This window comes from Pseudopipra pipra, chromosome 1 (assembly GCF_036250125.1).
Source record: "Pseudopipra pipra isolate bDixPip1 chromosome 1, bDixPip1.hap1, whole genome shotgun sequence".
Classification (NCBI taxonomy): Eukaryota; Metazoa; Chordata; class Aves; order Passeriformes; family Pipridae; genus Pseudopipra; species Pseudopipra pipra.
In genome coordinates, this window is record NC_087549.1 from 125,682,743 (window position 1) to 125,706,589 (window position 23,847).

At 38.0% G+C, this 23,847-nt stretch overlaps 1 protein-coding gene across 1 annotated transcript; it reads left to right on the plus strand.

The window, feature by feature from the left end:
• Positions 1 to 1,360: 1,360 nt before the first annotated feature.
• On the plus strand, positions 1,361 to 11,630 carry AGR3 (anterior gradient 3, protein disulphide isomerase family member). The gene is made up of 8 exons (XM_064675858.1): positions 1,361 to 1,512; positions 3,743 to 3,875; positions 5,987 to 6,050; positions 7,214 to 7,266; positions 7,917 to 7,993; positions 8,251 to 8,314; positions 9,307 to 9,390; positions 10,170 to 11,630. The coding sequence occupies exons 2-8, from the start codon at positions 3,770 to 3,772 to the stop codon at positions 10,217 to 10,219; spliced, it is 498 nt and encodes a 165-aa protein (XP_064531928.1). The 5' UTR covers positions 1,361 to 1,512; positions 3,743 to 3,769; the 3' UTR covers positions 10,220 to 11,630.
• Positions 11,631 to 23,847: the final 12,217 nt, after the last annotated feature.

Consider the following 23,847-nt stretch of genomic DNA (forward strand, 5'->3'; position numbering starts at 1 on the left):
AGAAGAAAAATGCAAACACCTTCCACCCACATTCCCCTGGAGACTAAGTTGCCCAAGTTCAATGAGCAAGAGACACTAGTTTAATGAAGGAGTACGGAAGCATGTGCTCTACATTTCAGAGATTCAGTATTTGGCTGGTAACTGCTGCTGCCCAGGTCAGCCTTTTGAGTGTCAGGCAGGACAGTTTTGGCTGGGATGGAGCTCTGGCTTCATGCTCTGGTCATGTATGGATGCTGAACACATGCAGAAGAAATTAAGGACAGGGAGCTGATAAGATCCCACTTAACAAGCAGTGACTTAATAGGTTTACTGAAGGCATCCAGCTTGGATTTATAAATTATTACAGTCATTCTCTTTCAGCATTAAATCTTGACAAGGTCTTTTTCACCAAGGCTGCCAATCTCTCTGTGGCAAGACTGACAAAGGCTGAAATTGTGACCTTCAAATATAGAGACAAATTGCTGATCATCCTGCCAAAGGGCACTCGCAGGTAACTCAGCACTAATTTTAGGCTGATTGAATATCTACCCCTTTACTTCTTACAGTAAGAAACCTGTGCCATGTAAAACACAATACCTCAGGGATGAATAACACAATATGTCAGGGATGAGAAACAATACACTTCAGTAATTTTGGAAAATTTCTGTATTTCTAACTATAAGAAGCGTAACCATACAGTCCATATTAACAAATGCCTGGAAGATCAAGAATCAAAAGAGGATTGCTTCTGATTCCCTTGCAAAAGCTATCCAAGGAGGAAGGAAAAGATGATCCAGCTCATTCTTTCTTTGTGCAAAAAATGGTGAATAAAGGACTTTTCCTGTATTTCTCAAGTTCAGTAAAATTATATCAAGCATCATATTCAAAGAATCAGTTTTAAACTACAACTCCCAGGAGCAATGATCAGGATAATCAGGTACTTCGAGCCATATTCTTTAAATAAGTAATTTTATTTCTGTCTCAAAAAAAAAAAAGTTTGTTTTATTTGTTAATTACACTTCTCTACACAAAGTAACCCTTGTGTCTTCCTATTAGGTTCATACCTGTCTTCAAGCACCAGTGAACCCTGCCATTCACTGGGAACAAAAGCATCTACAGTTCCCGCTTTCATTGGCAGTTTCTTTTTACACTGGATATAAGCCAGACTCAAACTGTTTGAGGGGGGAAGTAGCAGACACACATAAGCCACTATTTATTTCCAATCCTCATAACAAGACACCTGATACAAGCAAGATGAAGAGAAATGCAAGGATTCAGTGTATAAGCATGGGAACTCACAAGGATGAAAGTTGGAAGGATGGCAGAAAAGGAAGGGGGAGGGTGGAAACACACTAATTTGGTTTTCAGCTCAAAGGTTCCTCTCATTTTTTCCCAGGTGAATGCACTGTTGCTGTGACACAGAGACCTGGACAGCTCAGGTGTGCTTAAATCACAGTGTGCTTAAATCACACTGATTTTTAACTAACCAGTTCCAGGAAGAGGACCTTCAATCAGGAGAATTGATCACTGCTGGTGAGCAAATATTTCTCATTCTTAAGTCTCCTTTAGTACAGCAATGAGGTTTGGTTCACAAATACCTTACAAAGTTAGTTATACAAAAAGACAATTGATAGATGCATAGAGATTAGCTAGCAAATGTTTGTTCTGGCAGAGAGTTGAAGGTAATCTATATGGTGTTATCTGACATTGTTTTCTCTAAATCAATTAATTAATGTTGTATCATGTAGTATCAAAAATTCAGATTATTAAATTTAAACTATCTCCAGCTGCTGCTTGATAAATTATCCTTCCAAAACCCTACTGGTTTTCAATAGAATGATAATCAAATATTAAGCTTCAGATAAATATACTTGTGATTTGAAGAGATCTACACTTTGATTTTTTTCTGAATACATAATGAAAGAACTGAATTGCACATTCCATGTCTGCATTAGAAAGACATTATCTGGTGTGATTTCGAGCCATATCTATTCATGTTTAAATATAATTTTAACATGTTAGTAGAAATGATAATTTGATTGTCAACAGCTAATTAGTAAACTGATACTAAAGATAGTTGCTGATTTTCACATAGAGTTGCTACAAATACTAATTTTTCAAGACTATAGTAGTATGGTGTAATGACCGGCTTTAGCTGACTGAAGTTAGTGGTTTGCACAAACATGGGGAAAACTTGAATGGAATTTTTGTTGAGGATTTATTCAAAAATTCTCATCCCCCAGACTTAACCAAAAATTACAGTCTCCCCTTAGGAAACACTGGAAAACTGCTCATTTTCTCATTAAACATCAATAATCTCCAATCATCATGTTACTGAGCATAATAAGTAAGCTCCAAAGGAGACTCCTTTCTAAAACTCAATCAAGAGTAGCCAGCATGAATGAGCCTAGGGGAGTATGTAAAACAAAGCACAACTCTACAGTTGTGATGCTATGTGTGGGTAAAGGGAATCATTTTGGGACAAGACTGAAGAGAAAAATATTATAATGAATATACTGATTATTTTACCAACATAGGGAAATTTTTCAGAAATATAAGATTCTTACTACAAGATAATATTTTTTCCTAAATTTTTGCATATTTTAATATACAAATTTTTCTCCACATGAATAGAATTCTTTTCTCGGATTGAGATTGCCAGTTTTTGGAAACGGAGTTTTAACTGGTTCACAAGAAATTTAACTGCTAACAATGATTGTGCAATGTTAAGAGATTCATTAAAGCATCACTTTTCTTGCTTTTCAGTCCTAAAAAACATGAAGCGTTTTCTTTTGCCAGTGCTCGGAGTCATAATTCCGCACTGAATATCATTCCTCCAAAAAATGGAGTCTCTAGTGAGAACTGATAAGACTGGATAGTATTCTGGGCTATATGCATTACATTTTTTAACTCAGTTGAAACCATTAGGTATCCACCTGAATATCAGAGTTTTCGTGCCTAAATATGATAGCACTGGAATGAAAGACCTATTAATTTAAAAAAAAATTGGATTTTTAATGCCTTTCTTCAACTCTTCCTTCTGTTCTCTGACTTTTATCAAGGACAGATGCTACTGAATTTCTTATAATGATCTTTGTCAGGAAGAGAATACTAAAGGAGCCAGGAGCACAGATGAATTGTTTTATTCAGAAGGACTTCAGCTGAAAGTCAGTGTAAAAAAAGCTGTGAAGAATAGGGAAATTTTTCAAGTTTTCATTGTGAGAAACTGCTGAAAATTTCTTTGATATTTATCTCACAGTCTTTAACATCCTGGTTCACAGAGTGCAGACTTTAAAAATTATGGCAATTTCAACATTTTGGATGGATTTGCCAATTTAAAATGTATTATACTTGGAGGCAAATATTTGTCAATTTTCCTATTTGATTAACGAAGATATCATGAGACATTTTTTGCCAAAAAAACCCTAATTTAAAAAAAAAAATCCCATGCTGTTATGTTCCACTGAAATTAAGAAACCTATAGCACTGTCTTGAAATTGTCATGATCCAGCGTTATAATATTTGCTAATTCATAAGAATCAAATGAGAACAGTCCCCTGCAACCTAATTTTGACAGCTGATAGCAGTGTTTCACCGTAAAATTAAGTATTTCCATTTTGCATTTTTCTCACAAAAGCAGGCATTTCTAGAACTAACCAAAGCTGTCTCTGAAGTATAGATTGTTAGAATGCCACTAACACATTGATTTACACTGTGCAAGGCGACAAATCCATGTGACTAAAGTTGTTGCTTTGTTTTCCAGTTTCCTTGCTGCATTGAAAGGGAAATAATGCTCCATTCAACATTGGCCTTGTCCCTTCTTTTAATTGCAGTCACTTCCAACCTTGCAATGGCAATTAAAAAGGAAAAACGAGCACCTCAGACACTGTCAAGAGGTATTGTATATTTATTGTATGTAGTTACGTCCTTACCTCGCCATATGGGCCAGCAAATATTTTTCTTTTAAATGTACATTCACACTTACCAAGGTGTGTTTCTCTAGTGTTAAGTGACACTCTGAGTAATGCATGTTCGTATTTTATGTCATTTCACTCCACCACTTTATTCTTAAGGATATGACTGAGGGCCTCATATAAACTGCATAATTTATGTAACTCATATTGACCCAGCAGAAGCAAATAACCCAAAGTGAGTCTCTCAAATCAGGATGTATTTTGTAGGATTATCAGTGAAAAAATATTCTTTCATGTGCCATTTGAAAGATATTTTATTATGGCAACTTACCAACTGCTGAAACAGTTTCATAACTTCAGTTGCTATGGGACAATTTTTCTACAGACCCATTTTTGTACACAAAACCATTTGAACCATTGGTGTGGTTTTCTGTGTGACTTTTTTTTTCCTTTTAATTTTTATCAGATATCCACTGCAAAGCATGACTGTGAGTAATTCACTTCCTCGTGGTGCATAATTTTCAACCTGGTTGTTAAATAAAGACCCTGTTTTAAGTAATTTGTGTCTGACCAATCCTTAGAAATACAAGCAGAAAAAAAGCTCAGCAAGCTCTTTTCCCCTTCTCCATATTCCATCTCCTTTTGGAACTATTAAGCACAAAATATCTCCATCTCCCTTCCTGACCTCTTCTACAAACTGTGCAAAGCTTGCAGATCCCACAGCTCACCTCTGAGGTTTCCCTATTCTAGCAAAGTTGCACATGTCACAGAGGTTCCATCTGAGCCTAATTGCTCCAAGACCACTTAACAAAATCATGCAACACCTGGACTATCCAAAGAGAAATTTCAAATCACTTTTTGTAAGCAGTATCCTGGGGGAAAGTTTATAATCAATCCAGTATGTAGATTAGGATTTATTGTTCCCACTAAGCCTGAATGTACAGGAAGACAGTAAAAACTCTTACATTCTGGTGGTTTTGAAGAAAAAAGCAGTGACAGAAAGCAGGTGTTGCTTTTCTAATTCTGATTTCAGGCCCTTTGGGATGCCTTGCACACTTTACAAGTAATTTTCACAGATCAAAGGGGAATACTTAAACCTGCTCGAAAATGACTCCTACTACTCTATGTAGATGCCTTCAGCAGCAGCTGAGTGCAGCCAGGGTTGAGAAGGCACTGGTCAGCATGCCAGAATCCCATCATCAGCCAGAAAGATCTGTCTACTGAAGGAAGAGGTGATCCAGTAGAATCACAAGCAATTGTCCTGTGAGAAATCTAACAGCAAATCTGGGCTGGTTCAAGCACTGGCCAGACCTCACAGAAGAAACAGAGCTCTAACCTGATCCAGATCCAGAAATTCTCTACAATTCCCATGAGGGCTGTCATGAATGGAGCCACACTGCCTAGGATGCAGGGATCTATTACAGAGGGGCTGAGACCTTTGGGAGCTGAAGGCGTAAAACCAACTGGACAATTTGCTTTTTGAGATCTGTGCTACGGATGAGCTATGAAGCTGATGATCTATTGGGATTTTGTTTTGGTGGAGACTTTTATTTAACAGCCATTCTTTTATGAAATTATTTAATTAAATTACATACTTGCAACTCCAGGGATTGAAGTTCATTACTTTGGAGTGAAATTTATAACCCAAGACTGTTCTAATGACATTCATATTAAAGCTGATCTTATTCGAGCTGTCATATTTTATTTTTCTCTTTTATATGCCAGCTTCTCTTTAAGTCCCAGGGTCAACATGAAATATGGAGCAGATAACAAAAATATATAAAGGATTTGGGTGCTCATTTAGGGACTTCTGAGCATTTAGAAAGATAGCCAGCTAGCCTGTCAAAGAACCTGAGCTGGATACACAACCAGCTGAGATTTTTTGGAGGGTTGGTTGTTTGGTTGGGGTTTTTTAATCTTTCAGTGTACCTATCAGGAGATGTAGAATTAGTATATCCATAATGTTAGAGAACCTTTGACTAAAAAACCCAAATCTTATTTGTGTACAAGTGTTGATAAATATTAAAAAAAGAAAGGAATTCGTTATTAGTTACTTTCCTGGCCACCAGCTAATCTACTTGTTATACTTCTAGGGTGGGGAGATGAAATTACCTGGGTACAAACTTATGAAGAAGGGCTTTATCAAGCAAAAAAAAGGTAAGAGATTAAAAAGTAGTATGAAGATAAAGTTGTTACTCTGATGTGCTGGAATACACTATAGTAGAACAGAACAAAGAAACACCGTGACAGCTGATCTGCAGACCACCCAGTTAAATAAAACAGACTGTGTCTATAAATAAAAGCCCTTGTAGGGATCTTATGACTCTGAAGTAACATTATGGGCTGACAATGTAATGCTGTTATTTCTTTGTCACAAGAGCAGTGTTGTCATTTGAATTAACAATGATAAATAGATACCATAATTTTTTCAATTACATCTGTTGTGTTTTAATATCATGTACCTTTGATTACTTCCTTGAAATCAGTTGCGTTTGTTCTTGCATGGAGATATGCTGCCTCTGATGTTTTCCCCAACACTTTATTAGTTGGAATATGTCCATGATATACTCACAGTTTCTCACTGTCTTGGTAGAAATGGAAGTTCCAACCTGAATTTTCTCTGGAACTCTGCTGAAAATATATTTGAGAATTCATAACGACACCTATTCAAATATATTTTACAGTTCATTTTAAATCACAATAGTGTAGCATCAGCTATTGCTAAATTAAAGGCAAATTATTTTTAAAATAAAAGACAATTGATATCATGTATCATAGGTGAAAATGGCTAGAAACTAACAACTCTTGACAGTGATAGCAGATCAAGGATTAGTAACTGATTTGCTGAACAGTAAATATAGTTTAAAAAAATACAGGAGAAAATGCAGAGAATTTTTTTTTGACATCCAAAATATAAATCTTATAAAAATTATTTTATTCCTGTTCATACAGATTATTTTTATTTTCTTAATCATGGAGAACTTCATACCCAAGCAACATTAAATAGCTCTTCAGTTTGATTATTTATTATCTGGGAATGAAATTACGGAGGAACTGTTGTTTCTTTCTTCTAGAATCTCTTACTATAGATAACCTATTTAGATGTAGAAATTCTATTTCTCTGTTTCTCTTTTATGAAGTATTTATGCTCCCTTCCCTTGCTCAAAAATATCTGTAATACTTTACTGAATGTCTGTATGGTTTTACTGTGGGGTAACATGGGATTAAACACAACTTGCCTTTTTCGGTCTGCTAGTAAAATCATCCATTTGCCTACTCGTCAAATCATCTAACTACATCTTTTATTCTTATTAACAAAGTAACAAGCCACTGATGGTAATTCATCATTTGGAAGACTGTCAATACTGCCAAGGTAATTTTGATTTTTTGTGTGTTAAAATGTTGTGAATATTTTTATAAGAAACTGAACCTATCTATATATTTACCTTACACTTAGGAAAATTATTTAAAGAAACAGGCAAATGAAAATGTATCTGAGAATCGAAGAATTTATTACCGTTATCTACAAAAACTCCACTGTGAAACTACCCAATAAAGAACATGAAAAATACTCAGCGCTGCTGTACTGCTATCCCAAATGCAGCACTCATCAGTTTAAATTAAGAGGCACATATTTGCTACTGACTCATTAAACAGATTTAATATTGTTTGGGTCTCCTGAACTGGTAACTAAAGAAGGAGGCGAGGATAGGGCTGCTGAAATTGATCTAACAAGAATTTTCTGAGAATAATGCACTTTTGTCAAGCCAAGACATGGTATCCATTGAGATGACAGGCTTCATAAATAACAGAAGAGAGCTTCCATTTTCACAGCTGGGAGGTTGTACTGCCATGGGTCAAAAAAACCCCAAAAGCAGTCATAGAGCCCTTAAGTGTCTCCTCAGGAATGTGAATCAGCAGAGTCAGGAACAATGTGGCCAGTCTCTGGCCAATATGATGCCCAAACGCAGACGGAAAGGCAGAGTTTGAGATGGACTTCAAAGTTTATCCTGTCTTTTCTAGCGTTGAAGAAAGCTTTTGCAGAAAATGAAGAAATACAGGAAATGGCCCAAAATAACTTTGTTATGCTGAATCTCATGGTATGAAGGGTTTGGGGCGATTTGACTGGTATCTTTTTATGGTCTGTGTTTTCTCTTTCTTTGTCTTGTTTTTTCATGTCATTTTAGCTAATATCTCTGGCATTTTAGTTATATAAGTAGAGGCATTTGTGCATGTGTATTTACATACAACTAATGCCTATCCAGTTTTGTCCTCTGGTACAAGGTTATTCACAGGTGGTACTACTCAGCAAAATATACAGAAGTATTTTAATAACTAGCTTTCATTTTTCTGCCAGCATGAAACCACAGATAAAAACCTGTCACCTGATGGACAATACGTGCCTCGAATCATGTTTGTAGGTATGTACAATATTTATGTATCTTCAAGGATGTGATATCTGAATTATGCCAGTGTTCTTTGGGGACATCAGAATCATTAATTTTGCAAATGGTAAACAGATCGCTGCCTCTGTTGCATACTTTGACCCCTGTAAACTTCCTTAAATTAGAGATGTGTTCTGGAGGGTACCTAATTTTGACCTGGGGACAAGATGCTCAAAAATCTATTAACATCTGGGCTTTTGCTCTTCGTGCTTCTTCCTAGTGCTGTTACAAGACAAAGTTCACTGAAAAAGTCAAATATCTGACTGAATGTAGATGTCTACAGTGTGGGTATTACCACAGAATAAATCAATAGTCAGTGGCATCTAAGGAACGATTTATCCCATTGTAAAGCAGACTTCTGGAATGGATCAAATTAATTATGCCCCAGAGTGCCTGTTCATTTTCACTGATTGAACAGGAAGCCTAGAGTGACTAGCTCTTTGGTGGCAGCCAAAGTTCAGTGAGATGAAGCCCACACTCAGACAGAGAGCAGTGCAGTTACAGGAGTCAGTTAATTACCAAAAATCTTGGAAGGGAAACTGGAAGAAGATATGTCCACAATAACCTGTTCCCATGCTGGGAACATTAAGAATCATGAGATTTTGGTTCTGAAGTCTCTAGGTAGGTCATGCTAATATTGCTGTAGGGATGCATGACCCTCACTGTGTATGCATCCAGCCAAATTAGCTTCTGCTGATGTAAACTTGTAAAACAGGATATTTTCCTTTAAATACGGATGAAATGCATGTGTTACCTAGGACTTAAAAATAGCTGCATAATATAAAAATGAGCATAAGCTTTTGTTCAGGATTTCTCCAAGTAAAGAGCAGTTGGCTGGAACAGAGCATAACGGCCTCATAATTGCCTCGTTGATGAAATCAGAAACAGAGCTGACAAAGCAGTGCCACACAGTCACCCACAGCTGTTGTGGGAATGGAAGGCAGTGATTAATACAATTACTGTTTCAGACCCATCTCTCACAGTACGAGCTGATATCACAGGAAGATACTCCAACCGGCTTTACACATATGAACCACAAGACATACCATTCTGTAAGTGCCCCCTTTGCTGAGTTTGCATTTCACATTGTAAGCAGCCAGATACCCCATCCCAATCATGTGTGCGTGAGAATCCATTAGGATCTCAAAGTAAAGAATAAATACTGTGGGTGAGCATTTGCAATAAATTATAATGGTCTAACCTGTTCAAGCAAAACAATCACACCTATTGTCCCATTGAATTTATTGGGGCTACTCAGGCAAGAAAAATTGAAAGATCGTGGGTGAGAACTCTCAGGATCGAGATCTGAGCAGTTTGCTGAAGAACAGCGAAAGTTATACTTATGCAAGTCATACTTGGACATTCAAAAGTATCCAACTGCACAATATAAATAGCCAATGGTGGGAGGGAATCAGTAAAGAAATGCTGGTGCTTACCTCGGTATCACCTAACACACATATTTCAGAAAGGAATGTGATTTTTCAGGTTCAGCCAGTCCTCGCTCTATATCATCTATCTGACACCAGTGCAATATCTCACCACAAATATGCACATCACATCTGATTACCAGGCTTGCTGTTGAGAAATGAGGGAGTTGAAAGGGGCCTTGTCAAATCCCTTTAAGTTAAACATTCTAATTCATTAAACTTTTTACCTTCTGCTTTAGGAACAATGCCAGAATTTTCACAATAGAAAGCTCTAAAATATAATGTGTGACCATGAATTAATTTCAATATGAACAATTTACTAAATCAAAGTAGGAAGGGGTTTTTTTAATTGTACAAATGCACTTTTAATATATTTTTACAGTTCTTATTTATTTTTCTTTCAGTAATAGAGAACATGAAGAAAGCACTACACCTCATTCAGACTGAATTGTAACCAGCAACAGTGAAATTACCATAACCTCTACGAGGTGAAGCTGCACCTCTGTCTCTACTAGAATTTTGAACTCTTACCAAGTAGATATATCAGATTTGGTATATCAGATTTCTTAAGAACAATTTGGAGAACAAATACAGAAAGACTATCACATCCATTTGCAAAACAATAAGATAAATATATTAAACACTTTGAAATTAGTTATCTGAATAAGTGAAAGTGATGGTTTGAGGTGCGGCAACTTTGAGCTGTATTTTATCAATCCAACTCTGACCCTATTAAGTCAGCTATGACTTCTGACCAGGAATTATAAACAATCTTTTGTATCTCTATTTGCAATTTATTACATAAGTGAATAGCTGCATGTTGGCTCTCCATTTTAATTTTTATTGCAAGAAGCTTGTTAGTTGTTAGTTTACCTCTGCTTTATACACTTACTTGTTGTTAAAAGAAAATAAACTTTGGTGTCAAATCAGACAAGAAAGCTCTTCTGATAGATTTTGGAATAGCTTATACAGAAAAAAACCAGTGATCTGGGCTTAGCTTTCCCCTGTGTAATCCTTTAACTATTGTTCTGATAGCTGAAAACAGGACAGACATTCCAGACTGAGCATGTGCTCTCAGTGAGGTGATAACCATCAAAGAGCAACTACAGGTTTTGCTATGATAAAGATACAGTGAAGCAAGAGAGATGGAAGGAAATAGTCCCAGAACCCCACTCTTAAGTGAGGATAAGTGATGCTTGTAAAGTCTCATATAGGAAAAATGAGGAGGCTTTTCCTAGCTCTTTTCATTTAAACAGTGCACTTGAGTCATGGGAAACTCATCCCAGGTCGTTCCCTCTTTCTGTAGCATTCCACCATGAAGGTGGCAGCTTATTGAGAGAATCTGTAAATACAAGGCCTTTTGAAAATTTCCCTAGGATCACTGTATGCAAGGGTGGACACCTGTTTGAGTAAAAAGCTGAAGTAGCTTATTATCCCAGCAATGTAATTTTTTGTTAGAGTAAAATAGTCATCAATTCACCTGCAGCAGGACTGTGTATGTTGTGTGACATGCAAAACACCAGTGTCATTTGTGCTACCTGCTGTCTCCTATGGTGCTGCCTGAATACACACATAAAAGATGAAGGAAGGACTTCTGCAGCACAGCCTTGCTAATTTATAATACCTAGGAGTTATTTGTCATGAATTAGTTATATTGCACCTATCTATGTCTTCAGAATTACTTAAAATTTGGATATAAGTGTATATTCCAACAGAGTGGTGATAAATTACCTGTACATGAAGAGGAAAAAATTATTGTATTAGTCATTAATAATAACAATATCTTAATAATCAGTTAAATGATTTTTTTAACCTATAGGGAAAATACTAGAAGTAAAATTAAACTGGAAATCACATTTCTTTGATTTGTTCTTAGCTCTACTCATTTTTGTCTTTATCTATTCCAAATTTGGCAACATTTCCCAGTCTGTAGGCATTGCTCTTGCAGGCAGTGATGTTCAGGAGAAAGGGATGTGAGCTAGCTGCCAGAGATGACACAGGATAGCCATGACAGGAACTCAGCCTCCTTTTCTCCAGGCTAAACAACCCAGTACCCCCAGCTGCTCCTCATGACACTCGTGCTCCAGATCCTTCACCAGTTTCGTTGCCCTTCTCTGGACACACATCTGCCCTGCTGGCCTTCCTCTCAATTCTCACCAATAAATACTCAACCCTATCATCAACATCAAGCTCTAGACAATAAAAAAACTCCCCCAAAAATAGGGCTGCCCCACCACCTCTCCTTCCTCGCCTGTCCCTTTTGAAGAGCTTATAGCCATGCATTGCAGCACTCCAGTTGTGCAAGTCATCCCACCATGTTTCCATGGTGGCAACCTACACCATAGCTTCCAGCTTCACAGTCTTCCAGCTCTTTCTATTTGTTGCCCATGCTGCATGTGTTGTGTAGACGCACCTCAGTTGGGCTACTGATCCTGCCACATTTTTAGGGGAGAAGCCCTGATCCCTACATGACCATTCTCAGGCACTTCCATATTTTCTAAGACATCAATAACCCTTGTGTCTTTGCTGCTGTATGGATCTCCATCCCCTATCTCCACTGAGACCAAAGGACCTTGCTAGCACACCATCCCTCAAATATCTGTGTGCTACTACCAGGCTTATCTCTAGCGAACATGGTTTTATCCCCTTCAAATCTAATTTAAAATTCTTTACTCCTTTAGTGGATTCACTCAAAAGCAAAGAGATGTCTGTTAAGAATCCACAAAGCTGGAATCCCAAAAGATTTGTGATACAGAACCCCAGTCCAGAACTCACTTGGGCTCAGGAAAGATAAACTCCATAGTCTGTCTTACCTCAGCTCTGCAAGAGAAAATAAATTGTAGAATTACCACTTATTTGGATTGTGGAAGAAACAAGCAATGAAAGGCCTGGGCCTAGAAGGCTACTGTTGTTTTGCTAATTTTTGACATTTAATATTGAGTCAGCAGACAGGAAATAAACTGTGTGAATTAAATAAAATAAATAACCAAATTTTCAGAATAATACATTGATTACCTACTTCATTGCTGAACAAAAGTTAGTCTTTAGATCTACACTGCAATGCATGTTATTTTAACATTTGAAGAAAATCTGGATGAATTTCTAAAGATATTATTGATACCGATTACACCTATAATCTAGAACAATATTTTCTACTGAAATAGAAGTTTGTAACAGTTTTAACAAACCACTCATTCAAGCAGAGAGCAGCCACTTTCCAGAGACGCCACAGGCACATAAGTACCACTGTGTCAGATGAAATCTCTTTGGTGAGTGGCTAAAGGGGATTTCACTCTCTTCTTTCCTTTCTAAAATCCCTGTAGGTAGCTGGCTGAAATCTGTTCTCAGCCTTCCAAAATGAGACTAAATTTTTGTGATTCTTAAAGATGTAGATCCAGTCCTTTTGGTGGAGCTAGATATTCAGGTAAAAAAACACCCTGTATGTTGCACACGTACTTTTTATTCACAGCTTCATTCAACATTCATCCTTAATTTTAGAGCTGTGACTGTATTTCTGTCTTCTCCTCGTTGAAGACTGTTTTGCCAGGTAATATTTCTCCTGATGGAACAGACACTCAGATCTCAGATTAAAGTCCCATTGCTCCAGGAGAAGATAATAAGACTGTAACCTGTGCAATAACCTGTGCAATTCTTTCCCCTTTTTTCTTCTGAAATAAACAGCATAACAAATGGCATGATACACTAGTCTCTCTTTTCTTTCCTTTCTGTCTGCTTGCATGCCACACAGATTTATTCACAATATTAGTGGGCAGAGTTTTATTCATATTCTTTACTTCTCTTTTTCTTAAGAGAGTTGGAAACTGTTCCTTTTGTTCCTTGGTTATCTGGAACTAAACCAACTGGGTTTGTTTAACCTCCATTGTTTGTGTTAGAGCTGAAGGAGGAGAAAACGAGACGGAAAATGTGGATGTGAGAGCAGAAGTTGTTTTACACTGAATAAATTCAGTCACAGTAGAAAGACCAATAGCTGAGAAAACCTACCTGTGTAGACTGTGTGCTTTTACAGAATTCATATCCTGTATACTATATGTTGGATGTTAATATTAACATGAGTGTAATACAGCATCACCTGTGGATGTACATGTTTTACACAAAAAGACTTCTCTAAGTTCTGCCTTTACTATGAACACGACACATTCTGGGAAACAAACTTTATTGCCACTTGTTCACATATCCGTGTCTATTTTACTGTCTGAACTTATCTGTTGTAATCAGACCAAGAGTAGTCAAACAAACGTGGACTTAACGTCAGTGAGGTGAGGCACAGGAATCTGAGAACTGACAGAACAGGATCCTCCCCTATGTATCCGTCTCAGCGCAGAAAGGCGTTGCCTTTTCCAGACAGATGGCTGATCTATTGGTCTGCAGAGCTAAAACATTTTCCCGTGTGCAAATATTTGCGCTTGACCAGAACAAAAGAAAAGGCACCATACCTTTGTGTACCATGGAGGTGAGAGGCTGTGGGACACCTCAGCACTTAAAATGCAAAAGTAACTTGATCTTGCAGAATAAGACTGATATAATTTGGCTTGTTTCATGTACCACACGTGTTCTTGCCAAAAGCTGACACAGAGAAATTTCCAAATGCTGAGGTGTCCTCCACAGGGTTAGCCAAGTCACTGATCTGCTTCCTTTTATTTGTTCCTTTTTTCAAACGGATGTACAGATCTACAGTATGATTCAGGTGGAAATAAATAGTCTGTGGCAATTAAAAAGCCCAAAACCACCAATCAGAAGGGTAGGAATATTTACTTTTTCATCAGAAAATCTACAGAATTTGCAGTCTATATAGTTATTACTTTTCTTTGACGTTCAAGGTTCTCATGTTCATCACTTGCCATCTTTGGTTGTTACCTTGTGTTGTAAAGTCACTGACACACTAGTCAGTACAAGTGAATCTTTTAGCAGACTGTTTTCACTTAGGAGGTATCGGATATTTCCTATCTCTTCAGAATAAGAAAAGACACACAAAACCAACAGCTTCTCCTATCGTTGTATAATACGAAAGAACCCAAATATAGCGGAGTGTATGCTGTCATACTGCATTTTGACATTTCCCAATAATTTCAACTACAGCTGTTCTTAAGTAGACATTCATCAAGTCACCTTTTGTACATGTCTGACTTGTGAGGATGAGAAAAAATACCATATGCAATAATTTTTCAAGGTCATAACATTCATGTGATAACACTCCTCATGGGGTGTTTTGGTGCTTATACTTGGTCATTGCTTCAGGAAAGAGACTAAAAGTGCTTAAAAAAGATCTACTGTGACTTCTGTTACCTTTCTGAAGTATAACTTTGCAAACCCTGGCTACATGTCCTCAAGTGAGTGTTTGTAAAAGGTTGGTACACATGAACCCACTCTGTTATTTAGGGTTCAGCCAGCTGCAGAGAAACAAGTTCACGGATATATACAAACCACTGGCTTCATTACTTATGTTCACATACAGGGAAGAGGATAGGGACTGCAGGGAGAAGAAGTTACACCCTAAGGTGAGGATTATTGTACAGGATGAAAAGAACAGGAGCCTTGCTCTGCTAAGGGTTTTTTTTTTTGCTCCAAGCCTACAAGCAGGTGCGTGTGTGATTTTAAACAGCTCTTGAGCATTTGTAACAGAGCACCATAAGAGCAGAACAGAAGTTCACATCTCCAAGACCTTCACTGCTTCACTTGGAAGACAACTCCACATCCAACAGATGTTACAAATTACTTTCACATATCCATTTCCACTGAGAAGGATTCTTGCCCTAATTGAAAAAAATATTCCCTCATGGCCTCAATGGCTTGGTTCACGTTAATTCATATACTGTCGTCCTTGACAGAAGAAAAGACAAAAATTCCCAAATCCTATAATGAATTCCAAAAAGGGAATTCAAAGATTCAGAGCAGCAGTTACCCTGGGCTTGGAGACTTAATCTTTCCTTTCTTGGAAAAACGCCCTTTCTTATTTACCTACCAAACAAATGAATACACAGGGAGTCATACTCCAGTGAAAATGTATTATGGGCAGTCCTGCATTCTTTGACTAAAGATAGGGGATGTGGAACAATTCCATTAAAGAGAAAGAAACCTTTAGTGTTTGTTTGGTTGTTGTTTATAAAAGCCAAGAAACATCTTTGTTGATATCTCACAGAGAATTTTAAATGAATAAATATTATTTCATATGCTATTTCTAGAAGGCAACAGTGCAAATGTTGCACTTAAGAACCTCTCTTAAGTGTTTATGTGGTATCCACTATATCAAGACCAGTGACTATGACAACAGGGTATACATTGAGGCTGCCCTTCCTGACCAAATATGTTGTCTACACAGATGGTGAGCTGAGCTTGTACAGCCCTAGGTACAGCTATAGGGCTTTTCTGGAGCACAAAGGACCAAACATCTTAAGCATTAGGCAAAGCTGTATCCACTGGCAGGTGTGCTGCCTGAAGGTTCCCTATGATACGGAAGTAGCATTAACGAGATTGATAGTTCCTTTGGTTACTTACCCTAAAGAGAGCATACAGAATAAACTAAAACATAGGCAGGTTAAGAACACACAAAAAGCATATGGCCAGACAAGGAACTGAAGGTGCATTTATCCAGCTAATATAAATTAAAATAAGCAGAAACTAATTAGCATTACCTCTTCCTGACTGTTAAATGTGTTCAATTCATCATTTGAATTCTTGAAATTAAGAGGGAAAAGGCATTGTGCTCAGAAAAATAAAAGAGAGCATCCACAATCTTGTATCCAACACATAAACCTTAAAGCCTTTCCTTCCTGCAGTGAAACAAATCAAAGGATACGTGTCCTTCAAGAGAGAGGATGACTCACCAAGAAAGTTAAAGAAAATTCTTCCTGCTATATAGTTTCATAACATGGCCTGCTGAGCCATAAAACCAGTAGTATCTTTGACAAAGAGTAGATTCCCAAAATATTTGTGGTAAACATAATTCCACAGAATGGTAGAGGTTTTTTAGTAGCTACCATGTCTCCAGGTAAAGTTAAAATTCATTTAAAGAAGAAACTGTGGTTCCAAGTTTGACAATAGCAAGTATTGCTGGTGCCAGTAAATACTGTAGCATTATACAATGTGTATATTTCAGTCATATAGACTTAATACATTTGTGGTGCTATGCTGATATATCATAGAAATATTCAAACTACATAGGGATTACAGGGACAAGTTGCCAATAAGATGTGAGGCTGGTAGCCACACTTTGAAACAGTAAAGTTGAAAACCAAGTAAAATCTATCACAAAAGTAATTATAATCTAAAACAGTGCAGGAAAAAATAAAAAACTCATCTATTTGTATGCACAGTTTCTGAATGTATTGGATACACTTGCAAAATCTGGAATAAAATGTGTACTCCTAAGGGTATTTCATTTATGGAAGTGTAGATTGCTTTTCCTGCTGATGCAGGGGTGGGGGAAAGACAGGTGGCATGATTTTGGCTTCCATGCCTTTTGCAGATAACTGGAACAACTGAGTGCCTCTCTGAAAATGCCTCTCCGCTGATGCACGTGGCATGAGGAACAAACAGGAGGAATTAGAGATCTGCATGCAGTTGCTGGGCTTACTAGGACTCCGGTGGAAGTGTTCAAGGCCAGGTTGGCTGGGCCCCTGGGCAACCTGGTCTAGTGGAAAGTGTCTTGGAACTGGATGATCTTTAACATCCCTTCCAATCAAAACTATTCTATGATTCCATGGTGGGAAGTGGGGTGAGGAGGGGGAACAGAACTTGGCCCCAGTAGCAGAAATTACAGCTGACATGAACACATTTCCCCTTTTTGGCCATTATACCTCTCACATGGTAATTCAGGTAAGTGATTAATGCACAAGTGAAATGCACTTTTCCCAGTAGACAATACTGGCTCTGCCTTGATGAAGGGAAGCTATGGTAGCTGCTATTATTGTTCTTCTTGGTTCATTTTTACACATGATTAAACAATAATCATAATCCTTATCTGAGGTTTAACAAGTAGCTAAACGCTATTTGGGCTTGTCCAAATTAAGCAGAGAGGCTTATGTTTTGAAGGCAGAGTATCCACTACAGCCCAAGGCAAGCTGCAGGAGGACTGAAAGGTTGGCACTGTATCTACCAAATATGAAGCTAACTTCTATTGAGAGAACAACAATTACCTCAGAGCAGAGCCTTGGCCTTCAGTATGCAGCTAGTTTCCAACCAAGTCTTGAAATTTCCTTACAAGTTCTTTTCTCTTATATTGGCAATATTACTGCAAAATCAGAGTAAGTGTTAGCATGAAGTGTTTGGATTAGAACAGATGCCTAAATTCCTCATTTTTACCCAAAGGGGGATGTGCGCAAGCACCATGAAGACCTATCACTCTCTGTGTGATTTACCTATACACCAAGTGCTTTCATACAATTTAGGTGCATGCTTGTGACATATTATCTCTTCTTTAATGGGTGGCAGTATTTTTAATGAGTAATTTTATAATGTAAGAAGGATATAAACTTACTGTATGAAACATCAAACACATTGTCATGTGTTTCATCAGCGTGGTTATAATCTCCTTATAAAATCTTGATATAGAAAGGCTGCCTCCTCCTGGTATGTTAGCTTTAATCACTCCTCCACACACCTCTTCAGGCAATGAAACATATCTCTAATTATCCACATAGTTACTAAGGCCTTATGTGCAATGGTTACAGAAAATTTTCAAATTTATCTCCTATATAAGCTAGACTTTGTGAAACCAAAGTAGAAGAGAAGATAGAAATTGGCTTGTTTAAAATAAAAAGGACAGCTTTTACACAGTTGAAGTCAATGCTAGGCAAGAGCAGATGCTGAATGAAAGCACAAATTTCTTTGCTAATTTTAGGTTCAAATTCATGAAAATAAGTAGTGACTTCTATAAGTAACTTATGTAAGTGTAGCCATTCGACACATTAAACTTGAAAAATATATTCTCTTTCTACAGCTAAAATTCTACCTAAAATTCTTCTTTATATTTCAACTCATTATTTGGATAAGATAGCAGGAGAGAATATAGTTGGGCGTGATAATTTAAACGTGCTACTAAACCATTGGTTAATTTACTGCAAAGCATTTCATACTAAGAAACATGACAGAGATAAATTTCCTTAATTTGTTTTTAAAAAGCACACATGCATCTCAATTCACCTGGTCATTATTACCTTGTCTGCACAAAATTTTTATCCTCCCTTGATTTAAGAGGAAAACCATGAAAGAAAGCAAGTCAAAAAGTTAGGCTAAATTTGAACAACAGTGGAGAAAGAAAGGATAAGCTATTCACTGAAATATTCCTCTGCATATCTTATATTTTCCTGAACTTGAGCCAAAATGAAGCCAGGAACTAAAGCCTTGAGGCTGTTGTTCTCTAGGAGAGAAGCATGAGCCAGCTGTCAGTGGCTCCCCAGGGGAGGGAGGGTCATCATTAACAGATATTTAAAAGAAATACTGTAACCTATAGTCTTGTCCTACTCAACAGAAGATGGAGTGACAGGGGAAAAAATTTATCATGGGTAGTAAAGAACAACATGCAAAACATGGCTTTTTAGGTTCTTTTCTCCACGCAGTCTATACCTGGGAAGTAAAAAAATAATTCTTTGCATCAAAGACACTGGTCTGAGTTATTTTAAGCTGCCATTTTCCAGCACGGATTTGCTAAGGAAGGAGCTCAAGAATCTGGCCTCCCCATTTACAGTGATTACACATTTCTCTCTCTCTCATATCACCAGACCATGCAGCTTCCTTACGTAAGCAGGTTGTGCCTATGACTTGGTCCTTCCCAGAATGAAGAAGAAAAGGAATTATAAGCATGACCAAAGGAGGGACACCTGGACTAATTGAGCTGGTAAATTAATCAAAGAAGGTAAGAGTGGCAGCTTCTACAGCAAGGGATATAAACAAGGAAATACTTCTGTAGCTGATTTTTCTCAAAAGTTACTAGAAAATTATTTTATCATCATCTAAGTAATATTCATAAGTCAAAAGAATTTTCACAATCATAGAAAAACTGCTATAACTAAGACATTTATTTTTAGATAAAACAATAAGTATGATGGGGGGGGTTCCACTAAAACATACTTTTGTCTTTTTCTGAATTATAAATCAGCTGCACAATTAAAATAACCCAGAAATGGGCATGTATCCATGACAGCAAACTTCCAGTCCCTGCATAGAGTTTTGATTGCTGCTCAACTCTTCTTTGTCATTGTCTGGTTTATTATATTACTGATTCTATTTATCTTCATTTAGAGATTCTTTTTTCTGAAACACCTGGCAGAACAGAAGTGAGCCAAACCCGTCACAATGCAGCTATTCACCGTGGACTGCACTAAGCAATCACTCAAGGTTACTCAAGTAAGGAGTGGCTGCAATTGTTCCCACTGAGTTTGTGGGAGGCCTTGTCAGAGATAACAGCATCCTTTCCTATGCTACAGGAAGTTCACACCATGAGAGTGTGTATCACTGCCCCGGTTCTTCACTTCCTCCTCCAGTGCAGAGGTGCAACCAGCCAGGAAGAGCTGTCAATGAACATCACACTCTCCCTTTTTGTCACAGAAAGCACAGGGCGGGTTTCTCCCCTTTTCACAGCATGATGACTCCTGTGTTTCATCGAGGATCCTGTCCACAGCAGGCAAACCAGTCCAAGCACCTATCCACTTTCCCCACGTCTCCAGCATCCACCCAGCTAGGCAAACAGGGCAAGGCAAAACTGTGTTCAGCTGCAGCGGCAGCCAGTCTGCACAGCAATGCCACTCCCTCTGCAGAGGCACAGTTTGAACTTAATTCCAGAACACATCTATCCTCCCAGGTTGGTTTGCACAAAGCAGTCTGTGTCCCTTAATTCTTTTCCACAGATACAAAAACTTCACTGAATGCACAGCAGGGCCTCACCCTGAGCAGTGAACTTAATGTGACCAGCTCAGGGATCAAAGGTCTTACTGCACATTTACAACACAAAAAGAGTGGTCAAACAGTATGACAAGAATGATCAAGCATTCAAGAATCATTCCCTGCCACTTTATTTGATAGGATATGCTGTTTCCTATGCTCCTTCAAGCCCAGAATATTACAAGGGCAAGAAGGCAGAATATTAATCTTCAATAATCAGGCAAGAAGGAAACAAATAGCCTGGGTCAGAATGACAGCCATTTCCCTGCGTGGGTCTGTTTAGGGGCATTGTTGAACAGGCTACCACATGAAAAACCTCCTGATACTCCCCCCAGTGAGGCAGCTTAGTGCAGTTGTTTCATGTCTCATTTCTGAGCTCCTCACCACAGGAATACAATTAGAGCCAGCATTGAGGCACTCCTCAGCCTGGGCTGGCAGAGCCAACCCCCTGCCCTCTGCTTCATCAGAGAAGCAGTGATCTCACGGAGCACGAACATGGACATCACGCTAGGCACCGTAACGAGACAGTGTGTCCTTTGTCAGTGGGCAGATTCATCCAACTTGACAGTCCCCATTACCAGGCATGACTTACTAGTTTGGAATAGATTCACCTTTAGAGGAGCAGGGTTGCCTGTTGACCATGATGGAAAGATCCTCTGATGGATACTCTTAATGTCACACTGCACAAAACAAGCAGAAAAGTACAGAGGCTTCTAAATTTTGCACCAGCAAGCAGCAGTCTTAATAGATATCAAATGTTTTAAATGGCCATGCAAAAAAGCTTGTTTCCTCTTCCCAAATATCAAGTGAAAAAGAGGCCTTCTGCATCACTGCTTCAGCAAGACCCCTTGTCCTTTCTGGAATCTACATGTGTATAGTCATACACAGACAGATGTTTTAAAAATGTAGATTTAACAGACAGACACAGCAATTCGAAATCTGATCTGAATGATATACAGAGATTTGTATTTTTAGAAACAGGAAAGAAGAGGAATGAAAGTACACAAGATCTAGGATAGGTCTGAGATCTAGGACAAATTATTTAAAACTATCCAACCTATAAATAATTCCTTAATAGTAAAGGAAGTTCTTGAATTAGCAGCAGCTTGAGAAATGGAAACCATCATGGATAAATATAGCATGGGTATATTTAACCCCTGAAACTGTTCTTGAAATCATCAAGTCAGTAAGGAGTACGGTGGCAGCCATTCACAATCTGACACGTTTTCTCACTATCAGTAAAAGTGTTTTGAAAAGGATTTGCATTACAAGAATTCTCAGCAGATTTGCTGTTGCTTAGCACAACATGCTGCAAGTAGAACAGCATTTGCAGCAGACCTATTATCTGACCTAGGTCATCTCCTGATTAAACATATATAGATTGGAAGAGATTAGTCATTAAACAAAGTAGAAATGCAAGCCAAGCTACTGCTTACATGAAGAAACTATATCCAATTAGCTTTGCAAGTGAGCTAAATGCAGGAATTAAGAGAAAGGTAGTTCCAGGACACTTCTGCCAGCATATCCTGTTCAGGATGCCTGAACACATGCCTGCTCCACCCTTGCATTATATGGAGTTATATTTCCACATTCTGTCCTACAGGAACAGTGTTTCAAAGATTATTAAATCTTGACATCAGTATAATTGGGAAAAATGAAACATGAAGGAATTAATTAAAAAAACTTGAGTCAGGTAACAAAAAAGTTGCCCTGCCATGTTATTTTAAAACAGAAGTTATAATCACATATATATATATATGCATTATCATTCCCACAGGTCATTCAGGGATCAGGCTGAGATCTCACTCTAAGCTGGTGCTTCAGTTCAAAGCCAGTCTCCAGGAACTGGACAGGAACCAGGACACAACTGAGCATTAACACACGACACACAGGCCATACCTCAGACAGCTTAACCGGAAAACCATGTCCGGCAGGAGTGAAACTCCTTATATAGTCCTGGAAAAGGAAGGGCTACTCAGCAATATAGCAAAGCTCACCCAAGGAGAAAGGGGAAGTTCTCCACTGACTGAAAGGGAGAGTGTAGAAATGAAGGCACCTGGCTAAGCAGTTAACTGATCACCCATAATGATGAGGCCAGTACATTCCATCTGTCAAAATGATGGTATGATCACTTCTGTCCCCCAGAGAACCTCAGTGGTGCATAGGCCAATTTTATTCCTTTGGGGATTAAAGTATCACACAGTATTATATCAGATAAGCCAAGATTTACCACTCAAAAGGAGAAGCTTTTCCAAACATTCATGTAGCTATGCTGTGACCTTCCTTCACTGATGTGTGTACTTACAACTTCACTCTGCTTTGGTAGGTCTGGCATAGGGTACACCATCAACCTCACAAGCACCTTGTGCTCTCACATCTCCATTTATATTACTTCCCTTTCTGTTATTGTAATAGTAACAGTTTCATAACTGATTTAATCTAAGTGAATCATTTTACAGGTTTACAGTTGTTGGTTATTTGATTTCCTCTTTGGAGACATAATGGTAGAGGTACTAAGAAAAACTGGACTAAGGGTTTAGATGTCTTATTGAGATGCCCCACAAGAACTCTAGAATGACCCAGGTTCATGTCCAAAACAAACTCCTTCCGAATGGTAAAAGCTGTAGTCATTGTGCAGAGCTAAAAAATTAACCCATATTTAACAAAATATTTCTAATCAACAAGGACATGAGTGTGACAGTAGAAAGCCCTGAGTAAATTCAGCAATAGTAGGCACGAAATGCAAAACTGGGTTGTGCATCCAAGTCATGTGTCCAAAATTTCTCAAATTTCAGTGACATTTTGTCCTGGAGTTTTAGGTTGAGTGAATAACAATTTCAAAAATTTGAATCTACTGCTCTAACATTTTCAAAAGCCTCACTAAGCTTCAAGGAGTACTTAAATTCTTGATTTTACTCCACAAGACAAAATTCTGCTATCTGATTTTATACCAAAGGTGGGAGAGTCCCGCGGAAAACTACAAATTTCATCTGTCATGCCATGTTTTACCCTACCATCTGACTTAACTTACTTCACCTAACTAATCTTCCACTAGACTGTTCAACTGGTTGAATCCTTTCTAAAACATAGACTTTGTAACTGATTCATGCTTTCACTTAAAGAATTCTTCACACAGAATTCTTTGCACTCTCCGTTCTTACTGGATCTCCACAAGCAGAGGCAGCA